Here is an 18,930-nt window from a genome sequence, read left to right on the forward strand (position 1 = left end):
AATGAAGTATTACTTTTTGTAATAAGTTGTTGTTAAGTTTAAGTTTTATTATAGTTGATTTCCTCTTAACTAATGGGTGTTGACTATACTTATTTATGTTTGAGTATCTTTTAAATTAGTCGAATGGGTGCTTGAGTATCTCAATATTATGTAGTTAATTTTTAGAAGGAAACTTGTTTCTTGAAATAAGTTAATATCAAGTGGATGTTAACTGTATTTCTGAGAAAGTTAAAGGTTTTTTTTTCGAATCCTTTTGGACTCTTAAAACAAACTATGAAGCTATTTCATATAATCATATCATTTATGATGTCAATGACTGTTAATTTACTGTGAATGCTTAGATCAGCCTGTAGCACAGTGTAAATCTATAATTGTGTATTATGTAGCGCAATCTGAAGCGTTCGACAGCCAAGTGAATCGCCAGTTTATGGAGCTGCAGAGCAGTTACTTGGGCAAAGTTGAGTTGCTTTCACATTTATTTTTTATATATGTAGTACATTATTGAAACATATCTCGATATATGTGTGTGGAAACTAGAAATATCAGCTTACAAACGTGTTGTTTTATATGGCAAATAACAGTTAGTTTTACAGTTACAAAAGGTCATAAAACCTAATAGAGATATATATGTATGTATTCATGCATTAGATACAAACGGAAGCGCGTAACTTGCGAATCTGATTCGATTCAAACCCTACTCTAAGGCATAAATATTTTGTACACATTTCGCAATCCATCAGCATTTTGAATAGGCTTCAAATTAGCGCTTAATTCGCATTACATCACGCCCAGATTTTGTTTATATACATTTATTCTAATAAAATTATAATATATATATGCATATATATATATATATTCGTGCATTAGAACGTTGCTGAACTGCGCCTCGAATTTGATTTCAATTTAATTATCAATTTAAATTTGAAATTGTTTTCATTCCGCGCCACGCCCATCAGCCCCCAGCGCCCACAAACTGTTCATATACATTCAACATATTTGTTCAACTCGATTTTCGTTCCAATTTTTTTTTTTTTTTTTTTTATTTTTGGTGTTTTTTTGTCAAGGCTGCGCATTTTTTGTTTGTGTGTTAATTTTGTATATACGATAATTCTTTTGCGTGTCTGTTTTTTATTGTTGTTGTTTTTGTTTTTGTTGTTGTTGTTGTTGTTGTTGTTTTGACTGCCGCTCTTACCTTGAACTTCAACTGGAATAAACTTGGCGCGCTCAGCTTTTAATTCTCAATTCTTGTCCAGCTAAAAATATAATGCGTTTGCCCGAAGCGGGAATACCCTAATATTTAATTAACATCTTCTGGCATTGTCTAAGTTTTTTATTTTTGCGAAACACACTCTCTATAGGCTCTAGGCAAGGATTTTGACGTCGTGTTTATTTGTTGCCAAATATTTTATTAAAATAATACAACAAAAGTGGAATTTATCTCAAAATATATTTATTTCAATTTATTTGTATATTATATATTAAAATATATTTTAAATATATATTAAACGTGCATTAATTAATTATTATTTTTATTTAAATAACTTTAATCGAATTAATAATAAATTAATTATATAATAATTAATATATATTTACACATGTATATATGCAAGATATATGCTGTGCTCCTCGTATATATATGTATATCTAATGTCTGTAATTTGTTTAATATATTGTTTGTTTGTTTCAAAAAGCGAGCACAAAATTTGCATTGTTGATTCAGCGTGGAATATCCGCTCTGTCTGCGTTGTCTTGAATACATGATCCGGGGGAATCAGGAACACATTTTCATCGAATCAAAATGCATTCAAAATTTGTTGAAATTAAATTGAATTCAATTTTTTTTAAATTTCATTTAATTTCGCCCAAATTAAGTTTGATTTGGCTGTGATTAATTCGTGTGTTGTTTCATTTCGATTTGGTTTTTGTTTGAGCTACACGGGAAACCTGTTCGCTGCGCCGCGCTCGAACAGAAGCGCGGAGAGAGGCCCTGTTAAGAGCGACAGCTCGGAGTGGGGCAGCGTCAACGCAGCATTCTAATGATATCATTTGGTTGGGTTTCGCCTTTTTGGCAAATGTTTCGACTATACGACAATACGCATATATGGCCCGTCGGACAACTGATTTTTATTTATATTTTTTTATTTTGTTGTATTTTGATTCGCTTTTATCTGGCACACTGTCACTTGGCTAATAAATAAACAAGTCTGGGCTCTGTTGCTGGCCGCTTATTAAAAGTTAAGTAAATAAAAGTCAAGGCCAAGTGTGCCTGAGCCTTTGGCAGCTTGAGATTTATGTTCGGGCTTCTAAATGGGTCGCCGGTCGCTGTGAAATTGTGTTTGCTCAGCTCTGGCATCTGTTACCTGGCGGCCTGGCAGCCTCTCAGCCATAGTCAAGAGCCCCTCAATGCAATCGAAGCGTAGCATATTTTCAATGTCAATGTCACGCACACACTATGTCGTCGCTCTGATAGATCTCACTTGTCTATCAGCTGTGCCCCCCACTCATTGTCGCACCCCCTCTCTTTCTTTCTCTCTCTCGCTCTCTGTCTATGTGTGTGTGCGTATACTTAATTCCGCTGAATGTATCTGAATACGTATACTGTATATGTGCTCCAATCAAAAGCATTTTGTTTTCACTCTTGTTATTCGAACGAATGCCAGCAATTGTCCACGCAGTCGCATTCAAAGAAAAGCTCAATCATAACAAAAAATAATATATATACATCTGAATGAATTAAATGACATCGACTTGCCCACCTACTCCAAAGTTTTATATTCAATGCATTTGTTATTGCTGAAAAAGTGAATTACTTTATATAAATATTTACAAGCCTTTTATTTCTCAAACAATTCCATATAAGCACATATTTTCAGTCATAATTGTTATTAACATATTTAAGAGTAAAATTGTATATTGGGATTAAATTTAATATTTCCTTTGCATAGACAGGCATAGAGAAACATGCTGAGGTCTCTTCTACGCGATTCTCAATTGCAGAGCATTTTGTAAAGCTTTTCCAATAACTAAAATAGCCCACATTTGTATACAGGTGTTAATTTATGGCTCATACGCTCAGGTTGTCTTGCTCTGTTCTGCTGCACAGTGGGCAATAATAAACAATTTATAAGTAAAATGCGCACTTTGAAATCTGTTGCCCTAGTACTGCTCAAAATTGTATATATAGGTGCATACTTGATAGACATATTTATATAGAGATTCCGCAAACTGCGTTCTAATCAATTTTCATTTGATTCGTTGGCAACAATGAAAACCATTTTGCGGCTTATAAGATTCATATCTGTAGCCAGGCAAATGACAACCCTGTTCAAAATATTGCTCAATAATATTATTTACCTATTATATAATCTTTTCGAGCGATTGTATAACAGTTGTTTATATAGCCCTGGCCCCGAATGGGTAATAATCGTATTTAAATCGGAGGATTGCATCTGCCAAATACTAATGAAAGTAATTGATTATGACCTATTATGCAACTAAATTAGTAATCACAATGTCCAGAGGCCTTGGGGTTAGGCAAACGGAATGCAACTATGTGCACAATAGCTATAGATCTATAGATCTGATGACAATTGGAATGGAATGCATACGATTTGGACAGCAACAACAATAAATGTCATTTCACTTTTGTGTTAAACGAAAAAAAAAAATGTTATAACAAATGTATATATATAGATAGATACTTAATCTATTTAGCGACAATTACGAAACAATCAAAACAATGTCACGCCAGGCGTTAGAAACGCCAATTGAAGTTAAGTTAACTAACTGGCTAACTAGCTACTTAGCCTTATTGTTGGGGAAACAGTTAGCCAAACGCGAAACGGCAAACGCTTAAAAGGTGCAAGGTGTATCTGACGGATAAACAGACCAGATACAAAACCAGTTTAGAATTGCAACAAAAATCAAATAAAAAAAACAATTATATAATGTGTGCTGTATAAATATGCGAATTACAAGTGGGAGCAACAACAACAACAAGAACAAAAGCAGTAAATATAAAAGAACAACAATAACAAAACGAAGCACAAGGTCATTTGGCGTCTGACGCGGCCAAGCGGCATTAGAAGCGGAAGAGAAATAGCAACAAATAATAATACGAGTAATAATAAAAGCAAAAGGCGGCAACAAAAATGTGACACACTGAAAGCACACACACACACAGAGAGAGAGAGAGAGAGTGAGCAGGAGAGAGAGCGAGATACAAATTTATCTGCTTTTAAATGGTAGCTAGCGGCAGCGGGGAGAGCGCGCGGGCGTGCACATTAGACGACAAGTGCAGGCGTAACGTAACGTAACGTAAAAATCTAGCACACTTCCTGCAAGGCCGCGTCGCTCAGCTTGTGGGCAGGGTGAGTGCGGGAGGGGGGAGGGGACTGAACGCTGTGACAAACTGTGACAATTAGCGAAAATCGAATTTGATGACAATTACAGTTACATGATACAGTTACAAAGTGTGACGTGCTGAACTTGAAATCTTCAAGCTCGCTACAGCCCCACCCCTCCACCCCCATATAACCCTCGTGCTGCTCAGCTAACTCAGTCGACTGTTAACCGTTAGTTTTGTTAGCTTCCCAACCAGTTGCAGCCGCTTGCAATTACCGAGGCTGAGTAACGGGCCTTGCGACTAGGCCAACCGAGCGTTGTGATTACGCGACGAGGTCTTCTGTTATCCCAGGCGTTGTAGAATTTCATTTGATTTTATGATTTGAATAACGGCAACTATATTTACAAATGCCAACTACAAATATAATATGCGCTAGTTCTCGACCTCCCCCCCCCTCTCATTGTTTGTTTAGGTCTTTTGGCTCGAGCGTCTGAAGGTCGCTTCTGAGTCATTGGGCAAAAGTTTAAAATTTCTTCTCAACCCATTGAGTCATCCGTGCTCGGGTGATAGCCCCCAAATGGTCACGCAGTGTTCTACGTAAGCCGCAGAGACACTCGCAATATGGCTTACAGATAAATAGAGAAGAAGGTCGAAAAGTTGAATGGAATATTATCCGTTAGCTTGAAAGTGCCCAGGAACTATTCAAGTACTTGAGTATACATACTTAATTACATTCAACAGATGCTCTTGAGTTTCCATTTCACATTTCACATTAAATGCGATACAGAAATGTTTTTCTATATGCGACCGCAATATTTGATGTTCCAACCCTTTGCGAAGGCTGTCAGGCATATTGTGGGCTGAGGTTTCAAATGTACTGCTAAAATATTCATACCTCTTCATTTACATACATATATACATATATAGGTGTTTTTATATATATACATATATAGGTAAAAGCCTACTAATTGCCTTTTGATTGATGTAGCTTGTGAAGGTATTTTATATATATTTACCGCTGCTTGCTATCAATATTACATGAATTGGAAAGAATGAAGAAGTTAATTAATGTAGAGGTTAACATTTTATACATTTTATACATATATAAATTGCATTTCTTTCACATTTGCCTGGCAATATTCCCTAATACTCCTGTAAACAATTTCCGCATATTTAAAAAGCCATAACTAGAATAGAACCAGAAGATAATATAATTAACCCATTATGTCATATACAAGACTTTGTAACACGTCGCGTGCTACTAAAAAGTCAATAAAGAATTTTTTGAATGTTGAGAGCATTCATTAGCCGAGTTTTGAATATTCAGTGTAATCATAACCCTTTGGGCTATGAGGGCCCAAATTACAATATTGTATATGTAAGGGTATTCAAAAATATGGGCTAACTGAAACATTAAATATATATGTATATATCTGATGAAAACTCTTCTAACGGAGACTCTTGTCAGGCGAACACCTCAATTGGACAGGCATTTCCCCTCTATTGGGCGATCACCCCTCTTGAGCGGACAAACATTTCTCAACGATCGCTGTCCGCCCAAGGGAGTTTTTCTTGTATACATTTAGATTGTGCGACTGCGCTTTATGCATATTCATTGATTATTGCCGTCACCCTTGTGGATCTATAGACCACATTTAGGTCATGAACCGGAAACGTCTTAATTACCCAGAGAATAAGTGAGGCTCGAAAGTCAAATTGCAGGGGACGAAGGCAGAGGGGGATGCATACATACATATATGTATAGCTCTATATATAGAGCTGGAATCGAGTCAAATAATTAATCCGGGCAGCAGAGCAGAACAAGCGAACAGAAAGGGAAGTTCTTTTTTCTTTTTTTTTTTTTTAATTCTATATTGGCAAGAAAAGGGTGGGGGAAAACGAAATCAAAGCGCAAAGAATGGGCAGACAAAGGTCTGAAATCAAAAACAAAAACAAATTGAAGCGAAATCTGCGCAGACGACGAAGAAGTTGAAGACGGAGACGATGAACTGCACAGCGAAGACCTTGAACTTTGGCAAAGCGAGCAAGCAGAGCAGTCAAAGAGTGTCTGCTGCGGAGGGGGGAAGCGAAGCGAAGGGATGGGACGAGGTAAATAACATGCACAAGAAGCGGCGAGCATAAAATCAAACTGAAGAAGCGCTGAATCAAGCCGACGCGGCCCAAGAGCACAATGTAGGGCAGGGCGAAGAGAGGATGTCTGCCGATTAGCTGGATCAGCAAAACAGAACTGGTTAAGCGAGCGCGACTGACTGAGAGCAAGCGAGACAGACAGAGAGAGAGAGAGAGAGACAGACTCTCGACTGCAAGTGCCATTGACCCACAAGCAAAAGTCGTTGGCTTCTCGCGCAGGGATCTGACTGCGACTGCGACTGCAACTGCAACTGCAGCTGCAGCGCGCAGGCAGTGACTAGGGCGGTGGGCGGGTCTGCTTGAGGCTGGAGGCAGGCAATAAAACAACGCAAAGACCTTGATATTGTCAACGCGCTGCAAGTATAAAAATACAAATCAGGCAGCAGGCTCAACAGGAACAGGTACAGCGAGAGAGAGGGAGAGGGAGAGAGAGAGAGGCAGAGAAGGGCGCTATTTATACGAAGCTATTTTTGTTTAGCTTGAGGAGGATTTTTCGCGCCCAAAAGAGAAGAACGCCCTGGCCTGGCTGCGCCTGCGCCCTTGACTTGGGTCAATAGCTTGGCTCGTATGCGACTTGTGATCGATGCCTTTGCTTAGCTAGCAACGTTTGTCTCGTGGCACATTAACCTACAAGCGCCTCCCAGTGACCCAAAGTTTAACCCACGAACAGCTGTTCAGTTATTTATGTGCTGCTATCGGAAAAATGTCAAGTGGCTTGGCCCTGACCTGACCTCCAATTTACACCAGCCAACAGCCCAGCTGCCAACAAATGCCAACCCACCCACATCCAGAGCGGGTGGGGGGGAGGGGGGGCAACTATGCCACACGGAAGTCGCTGGGAAATTTTCATTGCCAACACACATTCACGTTCAATGTCAGGTTCATGCACGACAGCTGAAATGCAAATGCAGTTTGCGGATGCGGCAGCTGCGGGGAGCTGACTTGTGCTTTATTTTAAGGTCATAGCAATACTATAAACTGGTATCCAGTTTGCAAGGGTGCTGGTAGTTGGGAGTACGTCTTGTTGGCTAAGTCCCCCTCCAGACTAAAACAAGCTGCCCAATTCGCCTAAGCCTCAGATCTTAAGTTTACTTTCGTTTGAAGTTCAAATTAGGTCCGACATACTCTGGGGACTAATACAAATTGTCTTTTAAAACGTACTCATAATCTTTAAAAAGCTTTCTTCAGAGTGAAAAAAGTCGGTCTTTAGAAAAATAATTCCAAGCTAAAAGTTCTTAAAGCTAGCATAATGCAAACTTAATTTAAGCTAAGTTCTTCAATCAACAAAAAAAAAGAAGAAATTTAGTTCTGATAAAGCTCAATTGGGCTTAAAAATCTTAAAGCAAACTCGAATCAAGTTGTTTCGTATCGAAAAAGTATATCTAGTTCATTTTAACTAACTTTTAAGACAGAATTTGCTTGATTTAAGCTTGCAGTTACTTTTGCACCGTAAGGGTTTTGCATTTGTTACAAGACATAATCAGCCAACGTAAGCGGCTCCACCCAGCGTCAAGCGCTCAGGGTGAGCTTGGGGGAGGGTAACAAAGGTGGGTCTTACGTGTGCATTCTGAGTAAGCGTCTTTGTTCGTAAGGACCTTCTGCAATTGACAAGTTCCTGTTCAGGGGCATGGACAAGGAAGCGGGGACGTATCCGTATACGTATGCGTATGCGTATGCGGATGGGAGAAGAACAAGATGTAATAAAAATTACGTCTAATCCAGGACAATGAATGTGAGGCAGGCAGAGGAGAGATTGGAATGCGGTTTGCGGTCCTGCGTCTGAGATTCGCCCAATCTAGGTGGCATAATGGGCTCATGGGGCGTATGCGTATTTATATAATGCAATAGACGTCAGTAGCGCTGCATGAATAACTGTTAAATATCGATTTGGCTATTTGGAGCCCTCTGCTAGTTTGGCCCAACTAACCCAATTCGACCCAATTGGAGGCCAGCTTTTCACTTTCGCTTTGTCGCACAGCTCCCACCATTTTGTTGGGGCTATTTTAAAACTAAAAAGCTGCCTGCCCCGTGCACAGGGTCAGCCAGAGGCATCATCGGCTGGGCTTATGATGAAATTTCTTTGCCGTTGGCGCACAATTATAATTGGTTGGCCGACAGTCTTGCCACTTGGCTCACTTCCGCGCATTTGGGCACACTTGGCAGTCTGCCCACTGTGCTGCCAGCTGACGTAGCTCCTGTCCCTCCACCCAAGCCTCCCCCCATGCCCACACCTCATTTTACATTCACATTGGCCGCATTGACCTCACCCACATTACTTATTTTGCACAGTTGTGCGACATTGAAAATGTATTTATATGCATATAGTCGCGGGTGGGAGAGATCGGGCGTCGGCTACTCGACGAATCGGAAATTTATTGCTTTATCGCCACGAACGCCTCGAATGCTTCCGCATTAAGCCACATTCATACAGTTCAGGTGCTGGTATTTCACAAATGCAATTAACCCTTAAACATATATACCCTTGGCAAGTGAAAAATAATTAACAAAGGGTATGCCTTTGTTGTGCAACATACAAAGATACATATCCATACATACATATGTATTTAATGTATTTATAGCTTCCACTTCAACTTTCTCCTGTTTACAGGGTATCTCTTAGTCACGCACTTTATACTTATATACATATGTATCTAACGCATATAAACGCATTCTTATATTATTTATAAGAATTGTGTCCTCTTTACAGGGTATCTGCTAGTCTGCACTTTTTACAAAATTAAAGCCATTTTCTCAATATACAGGGTATTCTCTAGTATATATATACACATGTTTATATATAATCGATCTGTATCTCTTCTTAATTTCTTATAATAATTGGTTTCTGTTTATAGGGTATCTGCTAGTCATGTACTTTATGCCTGCCCTGTTATAGGTGTTTATAAGGTTACACGTGTAACTCTTTTCCAGTTCCTTAGTAATTGATAGTTAATTTGCGAAAGTGTGCTTAACTGTTAAATGTTTCCGGTAAAGATAATTTTATATAACCAATTTTCCCACCGAAGAAATTACCGCAGATTTAAGCAAATAAACTCTTTTGTTACGTCTTGAAAAGCTTAAATGTTTAAAAAAAGCTTTAAGCTGAGTCGAGTCTAATATTGGTCTTAACAACCAACAATAACAGGGTATAAACCCCATGAGTGAGCAAGTTGTTTGTATAGCTATTTTAAGAACCTCCCATTTCTCTCATCAGCAGACTTTGCAATCTACTCTCCATATGCAAGGCCTTAACCACTTGAGAATTATAAGCAACGAGAGCGCGAGAAAGCTGGGAAAACCAAAGTCTACTCTAGACTGTAGACAAAAACTGTTTTTTGCGTTGTTTTTTCTGTTAACTTTAATACTTGTCCGAACTCAACAACTAAAACTAACTTTTTGTCAATTAAATATAATTAAAGCTCTTTAAATAAAGCTCTTTAATTAACAAGCAACTGCGTGTAGCGCTAGGAAAGTAGTAAAAACAAATTATCGCTCTCGTAATAATTTTGATGACAAATTAATTAGCTGACATATTATTCTATTGTTCTTAAGCAAATTCCTGTTATTATATAATTATAATTTATTATTTGCAATAGAAAACATTGCTGGGAATTCAGATAAAGCTTAATAGGCCCTAAAACTTTTAGCCCTATCTATAAACAACAATTGCGTAGCTGAGATAAGCTCAGGCTACGTCTGATTGTTCCAATAGCAGCGACATTAGCTCGATATATATATGTATATATGTAGTACATGGGTATATAAGCATCCTAAGGTTAAAATAAAACAGAAAAAACAACAAACAAACAGTTTATAGGCAAGGGCGTCGGGGCATGGGTCTTGTGTAAGCCAAATGAAAATGACACCTATCCATGTATGTGTGTGAGTGTATGTGTGTGTGTGTGTGTGTGTGTGTGTGTAGTGGGTAATGTGTGTCACCAAGTGCTCAGCAAACGGCCGAAAGAAAGGGAGACACACAGACGGAGGGACTGAGCGGGAGAGAGAGAGAGTGAGATAGAGAGAGCGAGCGAAAAGTAAAATGAAAATAAATTGTGATGGTCAAGGTCGTCGGCGTGCGCTTTGCGCAATAAAATCAACAACAGCAACAACAACAACAGCAACAAACTGTAAAATGTGCAAACAAAATAGATACATGGATAGACTCAAGACGGCAAACTGAGGCACCTGACATAAGCGCCCTCCCACCCCCTGCCGCCTCATTGCACCCTCAACCCGCAAGCGACAGAGAAAAATTCAAATTTTGGTTCCTCGTATTAGACAAGTTCTGCTGTGATTCTTTTGAACTAGTTCACACTGTATGCAAATAAATTCAATTTATTTTTTCATTTCATTTACTTGTACAAAATTGAAAAAAATGCAACTTGGACCATAAAGATTATATAATATAGCTGCATATTTAAATATAGATCGAAAAATAAATAAATAAAATTTGACAAATCAATAAATAGATTATGCAAGAAGACAGCTAGCTGACATAATTCTTCTTCTTGTTATGAAAGTGATTTTTATACCCTATAAGAGGGTATTATAGGTTTGTCATGAAATGTGTAAAGCACAGTAGGAGACAGCCCCATATCCCTTAGGTATATATATTCAAGAACCAGAAAGAACAGTTTAGTTTATATAGTCATGTCCGTCCGTCCCTCTGACCGCCTGTCAGTCCGTTTATCTATCCGTCCGTCTGTCTGTTTCCATGCGAACTAGTCTCTCAGTCTTATAGCTTTAGCTTGGAGCTTTGCATAGGTTCGTCTTTCTGTTGCAGGCAGTAAATATGTCGGAACAGGCCAAATCGGAAGACTATATCAAATAGAGCTCATAGGAACGTTCTTCTACAAGTTTATTCAGACTTCGGCTTGTCCAAGTCATCCTTACTCACTCGTTTTTATTTAAAGCAAAATAATTAAAATTCATTTTTGTGGTACCCGTTTTGTTCCTAGTCAAACAATTTAAATGAAATTCTTGCTAAGCGTCACTCAGAGTCAATTAAGTTGCAATTAGGTGGCAACCCTCTCAACACGTGGCAGCAATTAGTTTTGACTTACACTGAAAACAAGAGAAGAAATAGAGACCTTCTGCCGCAAAGGACACGCGTGCAGTGGAAGGTTAATGACGATCAAGGGCAGCTCAATGCCACATGCCCAGTGGGATCCGTGTGGCATGGCGGCAAGTGCAAGTATATGCATGTACATAATGCGATGCTACGCGTTTTGATTGTCAAGGTCTAAGTTGTCCTTGCGGCAAGCTTTTCACTTGAACAGCTGTTCGCCTGTTACCAGCTGCCGCATTTGCCTTGTTACTGCAACTGTTGCGCTCTTTGCGCAGCTTGCAACAACTTGTAGCGCGACTTTACAGCAGGTTGCCGCAAAAAAAGCACTGGCAGCAGCTCTCATTCACTCTCTCCCCCTCTCTTTCGCTCTCTCTAACAGCTGCCCAGAGTTGCCAACACTTGTGACTGCATTAGGAGCAAAGCTTTTGCGCCAGCTTAACAACAAGTGCAGTTGCATTGCAAAGCTTTGGCCTTTGCTCACGCACGGCTTAAGCTTTGCCTTATAGTTTGTGATGCAACCGAAAGCTTTGCTGCCTCATGTGAGCTTTCTATTGCAGCTTTATTCTAGCGAATTTCAAATGCATTTTGTACTTAAAAGGTTCTAACTGCAACAGCTGGCTGCAATTGTTGTGAGCTTTTCGATTGCACGTAAAAAGCTCCGAAAAGTGTTTCTTAAACTAAAAACTTGGCCAGTTTATGATTACGATTTTCTAGTCTATTAAAAATTTATATTTCATATTTATATTTATATCTTTCATAAAACAAATGCTGAAACAAACAATTTATGAAAATGTATGCCCAGAATAACGCATTCTTTAATGTTTTTATTTTTTACTATACAACTTAATCTTTGCTAGACCTTAGATACCTTATATGCCACCCTTAAAAATCATTTTAAATGCTTCATAACATTGTTGAATATTTTATAAAAATAACACTATTTTTGTAAAACATAAAGTCATACGCACGAAGCTAACCGCATTTCTTAAATATAATATTATACAAATAAAGAATATAAAAATATAATTTCAAATATAGTATAAAAAAAAGAAACAATTTATGAACCATCTTGTTTCACGCACGATCTTCCCTTAACATTATTATGTCTTCTTCTTATACTAAAAATTTGTCATTAATTCATCAATAACAGTGTTAAGTAACGTTTTCATAATCTTAATTGCAATGCTTATCCCTACTATACTATTTGTATAGATTATACTACAATCCCTGAAATCTACTTGAAAATCCTGTAGACAAAGCTAGATTCGCATCTGGCTTTAAATCCTAAAGTCAGAGCTAGATTAAATCTCTCACATAGAAAAACAACCAAAATTGTCTGTTTTTTTATATAAATTTAATTATCATAGATTTTTCACTAAATTTTCCGCTTTCCCGCTTTCATTAAATGTTGACCAAGTGATATTAAGTCTAAGCAGCTTAGACAAAGCCGAAATTAAATTGCCGTTGGTTTGGCTTGATGGGGCAGGGGGAGGGGCAGGGGGATTTATTGCCTGTACGCCTACGCAGTCAGCTACACACACACACACACACACACACACTCGCACGTACACATTTAACTCTCACACACACACATTAGCACTTTGTCAAGTTTATTATTTCTTTGACTCTCTTCTTTCATTTTGCTTTTCTCCGCATACCCTGTAGCCAAGCTGCACAGGAGTTTAAGCTACAGTTTGTGCTGTGCCTTGTACTGAACTCGTGTGATTTTGTATGGCTACTGACGTGCAGGGTATCTGTTAGTCTGTATCGAGTAGTCTTTTGGGAATTGTGGCATTTGTGGCGTGTGTCGAATTTCGCTCGTTGGCTTTTTGTTATTGGCCTATATTTTGATTGCCTGGCCTTGACTTTCAGTAACCTCTCTCGGTTAACTCTAGTGTTATTAATGGGCAGGCGCTCAGAATTCGCGGAATTCGCTCTTTCGCACTCGGCCTGCGTCTTTCATTGTGTAATTGAATTTGTCAGTCACATTGATAAGCGGCATTCGCACGCATACAAGCTATTTGAGGGGCGCACAGCTTGAAGCTCCTTAATTATGATAAATGTATCTAAACGCACGGAGCCTACCTCAAAAGCCATTGCCATACGCATTTTATGCATATTTCGCACAAAACTTGCCACGCGTAGAGGCTTAACAGAAATAAGTTCAAATCTCTCATGCCATTCGTTTACATTTTTTTGCGGCGCACAACTCAAATTCATGGTCAATGTGTCAAAGCTCCAAGCCCCCCTTCCCCCCAATGAGGGAGGACTCTGTACATAAGGAACCAGCAACAGCCACCACCACCCCCACCTCAAGCTCAAGCTCAATGCACGCACTGTTGTGCTAGGTTTAGGCCGAGAATGTATACCACGCTCTCTCTCTCACTCTCTATCTCTCTCTCTCTCTCTCTCACTCTTTCTCTCTCGCTTTTCCCCGGCTGTTTTTGCGAGCTAAAAATAACCAAACGCACAACCGAACAAACTCTCCCGTTTCCATTTTGCCTGCCTAACCAACATTTTCTTGCGTTGGCTTTGTCGCCCTTTAGGCTCGCACACACTCTCGCCCTATACCTCCCCCCTACCCCCTCTCTTTCCCTCTATTAGTCGAGTGATTTTTGCCTCTACATCGATTTGTTGCTGAGCATTTTGTTCACACTTTGTTTTGTTTTTCCCTTTTTTAATCGATTTTGCTTATTTTTGATTTTGAACTTGGCCTAGAGCAGCATATTTGCTTGAACTGGTCACACTTTCTGGCTCTAAATTTATATAGCATATATATCTCCGTTGCCTGCTTTTGCATATAAAAGTTGAGCTATGTATCTTTTATCTTAAGAGTTATAAAAAAATTGGTTTTTATTTGTTAAATTTAATTTAAAGTTCGATTGCCTTAAATTCTGCAAATTGCTTTTTAGTAGTTGTTGCGTTTTTTTGTATATTTTTGTTCGATATTTTTTCACAGGTAAAGTTTTGAAATGTTTTAACTATATTCTGTTATAGTTACATGTGTAGCATAATCGAGGCAACATTCCAATAAGAATTTATCCTATTAGGACTTTCGCAATCGAGCTATTGCTATTTATTATCTTGTGGCTGTCCATCATTCGATTATCAAAACTCTTCCTCCCTCCCTCTCTATACATGCTTTTATGTTTATGTTTATTAAACCTTATATGCAGCATTGGTATTTATAAATGGTTTGTTTATGTCTTTCTCGCAGCAAATAATGCGTATTAGCAAACAAAACACATACAAGGGGAAAAGCCACATTCAATTGTTAATAAATGCCATGATAAATGAGGGAAGGATGGGGAAGGGACTTAAGTCGTACGATTATGGACGACTTCCTTCAAAGCTTTTCCGCATAATGTTGCCGAGTTGCCGTCGCCTTTGCCGTCCTAATAAAGAGCCAACTGTCGCACAATGTGCACGCGCCTCCATAACAACAACAAGAACAACAACAACCGAAACAACAACAACAAAGCAAACTGCTGATTAAATATACACCTAATGCCACGACTGTGTCTTATATACAGCACACCAAGTAAATGGGCCTAACATTGCCGAAAAAAAAAAAAAAAAGCTGGCGACACGAGGGGAAACGAACAGAGCCGAACGCTCGCTCGTCGGGGCGGCAAATAAATAGGTGAACGACCGTCGATAATGCGCGACCTTCAAAATAATCTGGGCCAAGTGGAATATCATCATCGTTGTTGTTGTTGTTGTTCTTGCTGCTTCTGCTTCTGTGTGTGCGTGTGCGCGCGCGTGTGTGTGTGTGTGTGCGTGTGTATTACTTTTTGCATGTGCCTGCTTCTCTGGCTGTTCATCCTATTAGGCATTCGCTCTGACTCACACACACACACACACACACAAGCACACGCATACGCACGCACAAGCACTCACTCAAGTCTTTTCACACGCTCGCACTCTCTCTCTCTCTCTCTCTCTCTCTCGCTCTCTCACTCTTTCGTGCTGGACCTAAGCTGCCTGTGAAACCGCGGAACCAAGCGTTGATTTCTTTGTGCGGCAATTTGTTGTTTAAAATAATTCTGCTAGCTTTTGCCTTGAGAACATTTTTAATAGATACATCTTGCAAGAATCTGAACAATTTATAGGTTAAGGTTTACAAAAGTATCTGAACTTTTTAGGCTACAAAACTGTATGCTTTATTATATCAGGAATTTAGATAGTATTTAACAATTATACACTACTTGAAGCTTATAAATCCGAAACACGCCAATTTCCATTAACGAGAAATCATAATTTATCCAATTAGAATAGGTAATTGGTAAATACTAATTTGCCCAAAAGCCATTAACATTATTAACTGTTATCTATTTGGATCTAAACGCATAGTCTGAGTAATCATAGCAAAAGCTTTTGCTAAGCGCCTAAAGCTCTGCGGTAAGCTTTTAGGCTGCGGCTTTGATGATTTTTTTTTTTTTGTTGTGCTTCGTTTTACATTGGCCTTAGACAAAGTCGTTGCACTCGAATCAGGACAATGACAGAGGCAGCAGAGTTGCACACTCACACACAAACACTCTAATGACTTTATATAGGTAGCCAGCACATGGCTGGAATTTGAATTTTATTGCCGCTTTTAATTAAAGATCCACACTTCTTTTATGGGCTCCTCCTAATGCTGTCTGCCATTTATGGACGCCGCCTTCTGTGCCATTTGCATGGCTGCCAGCAGCGAGCGCGCCACGTGGCAGGCAGGCAGCCTGTCGGTAGCCTGGCAACCCCATAGTTTTTGTCCTTGCCCGATTTTCCGAGTTCAATAGACGCAGAAGGTTACAAAGGCGCTTGGCTACGTCAGAGGCAAAGAGCGCTGCGATTTATGTTAGTTTTTTCGGTTTTTGGAATTAGCAATAACAGAGCAGTATTTTTGGTATTTTCGGTATATAATATATACCGTTAAATCCTATATAAAAAAGGGATATTGAAATATTGATATGAATTCAATTATTGCTCATTATTATAGTTTCTAATTAACAGAATATTAAACAAAGAAATTATCCAATTATTAGAATGTGACAAAAAATACCATAAAAATTAAGAAAAAAATGTCTTAACTTATCTAGAGTGTCTTATTGTGTACCCTCTACAAATTATCTACCCTTGCCGCTGCAACGTCTAATGAATTCAAGAGCGTTTTGCATTGAGTGCATTTAGGTTTAACGGCAATGCAGCTGCCATTTAACACGCTTAATGGACCAGCAAAACGAACAATCGAACAATCCAAACAACTAAACGACCCAAACAACCCCGCCAGCCCACACAGCCCACACACACAGCAAAGCAGCGCATAGTAACCAGCAAATGGCTGCATGCAACTCGCTGCAAGAACAAAGTAAATGCAACGACTCGCTGCTGGGGACTGGGAACTGACCCTGAACTCGGGCGACGACACAGAAACTGAAACATGCCACTGTGGTAGCAGGCGCAATTTGTATGAAGTACGGCAGGGAAGGGAGGCGGGAGAGGCGGGCAGGCGGTTTTCGGTTAGTGGGTGGCATCTGGGTCGGGGCTTGTCTGTGTAAGAGTTGCCAGGAGTATATAAAAAAGTTCAAATACGTTCGCTGACATTTTTGCTAAAGCTCTCAATGTCGCCGCGCTGTTATTCGCCCCAAACACTAAGCTGAGGCGCTTGAATATGTAGCTCAAGGATTAGATACACACACACACACACACACACACACATGCACACAACTGACACAGATACAAATACACAGATTGGGCCAACACGTCCCGTTCTCTGCTCAGGTATAGTTCGTTGTTCGTCGTGCGGCCTTGAATATTTCTTCTGCCATTGGCATTTTTACAGTTCATTTAACTTTTGTGCTAAAAGCGGCAGGACAACGTGTTAACTACTGTTGCTGCCGGACAGTAGCCAACTATCCAAATAGTTTAATCGATAAAGACTACAATTAATTGTCAGTTGGCAGTCAATTGTCAGTTTATTCAATTGAAATATGCATAAAAAAGCCTATTACAATCGAGTTTGTTCTTTAAATGTAACAGTTATAGACTTAACTGAAGAATAGTTAGATAGTTTGCATATTACAAGTCTGTTTCGCTTTTAAATCCACGCGCCAAAGCAACTAGAGCTTGCTTACAGCGTGGTCACAAAGCTTTCAGGTAGGGCAGTGCCATTTTGAGTATAACATTGCCACAAGTCTGTTATATTTACTTTAACAGCGCTTATGCAGTTGTCAACATGCCCATTTGAGTATAACATAACAAAACGATCGAACAGCTGCTTAGCTTGTGCTCTGTTAAATTCAGCCAAATGTGCCTGTTATCAGCTTTTAAATTCAATTTCAGGCTAAGTGCACAATTAATTTGTAGAAACAATGCACTGTTTTCCACAATATATTGTCATCTAATATTGGTTTATTTAAATTAAACCCAACTGCATTGGGAAAACGTGTTTATGCTTTTCATTTACGTAAAACTGAAAAGGCGGCACAAATGAATGCGCGCGCTGTTAACAACATTGCTGCAAATGTTAAAGCTCTGGTGTGCCGACAGCTGTGCGTGGCTGTTAGTGTTGGGTAAAACATTCATTGACAGTGTGTTTGTGTTGTTGTTCCGGTGCTTGGCGCTCAAAAACTTTTCGGCATTTTTCGCGTAAAATCCTATGAAAACTGAATGCAATAAGAATTTTGAAAAACCAAAAAAAAAAAACACGTGTCATAGATAGAAGAAAAAAAATAGACAGAGAATTATTATAGAGAAATTGTGTGCTAAATGCATAATATATTTAGCCTGTTTAATTAATAGCGAAAGTGTTAAATAATGTTTAAACTAATTGTTGCATTTACCAGATGAAAATGCATAAAGACTTGTCCAAAAATAAAACCCGTAAAAAATTGTCATATCCAAGCGAGAGTGTTGTTGCTATTTTGTGATATTTCTGCACACAATCAAACATAAAACAAAGTTATAGTGACTAATTGAAGTTCAACTACTTTAAATCATTTGCCAATACAACGGGTATCCAGAGACTAAAACCTAGTTAGTTAGCGTATTGAAATTTATAGAAAATCTTAAGCTAAAAGGTGCCATAAGAAAGTGCTTAAAAGTCGTCGCGTGAGACAGAAATCAAGTGATATAGAAATTTGCTTAATAGTTTATCAAATATATATATATATCTATTCAATTAAGAACTCACTCACATTTATGCTGTAAATCAAGCTACAAATAAGTGCACAGCCTAAAGAACTAACATTCAAACCATAAAATCAAAGAACTTCCAGCCAAAAATGACTGTGGGTAGTCGCGAGGATCTGTTTGCCCAGGCCAAGCATATTGATGATACGGAACGTTTGATTGGACGTGTCTTAGCTGGTGAGTGGGTATCCTAGAG

At 38.9% G+C, this 18,930-nt stretch overlaps 1 protein-coding gene across 2 annotated transcripts in view; it reads left to right on the forward strand.

The window, feature by feature from the left end:
- The window catches only part of Eip75B (Ecdysone-induced protein 75B), a 105,981-nt gene that overhangs the window by 3,346 nt on the left and 83,705 nt on the right, over window positions 1–18,930 (forward strand). Inside the window, exon 1 of one of the 2 annotated variants that reach the window (XM_070208607.1) lies at window positions 18,812–18,911. The exons of the other annotated variant lie outside the window; for it this stretch is intronic. Within the exon in view, the coding sequence (XP_070064708.1) occupies window positions 18,827–18,911 (85 nt within the window). The 5' untranslated portion in view covers window positions 18,812–18,826. Of the gene's footprint in view, window positions 1–18,811; window positions 18,912–18,930 lie in introns of those variants that run through there. 2 annotated transcript variants of the gene reach the window in all.

This window comes from Drosophila virilis, chromosome 3 (genome assembly GCF_030788295.1).
Source record: "Drosophila virilis strain 15010-1051.87 chromosome 3, Dvir_AGI_RSII-ME, whole genome shotgun sequence".
In the NCBI taxonomy this organism is placed as follows: Eukaryota; Metazoa; Arthropoda; class Insecta; order Diptera; family Drosophilidae; genus Drosophila; species Drosophila virilis.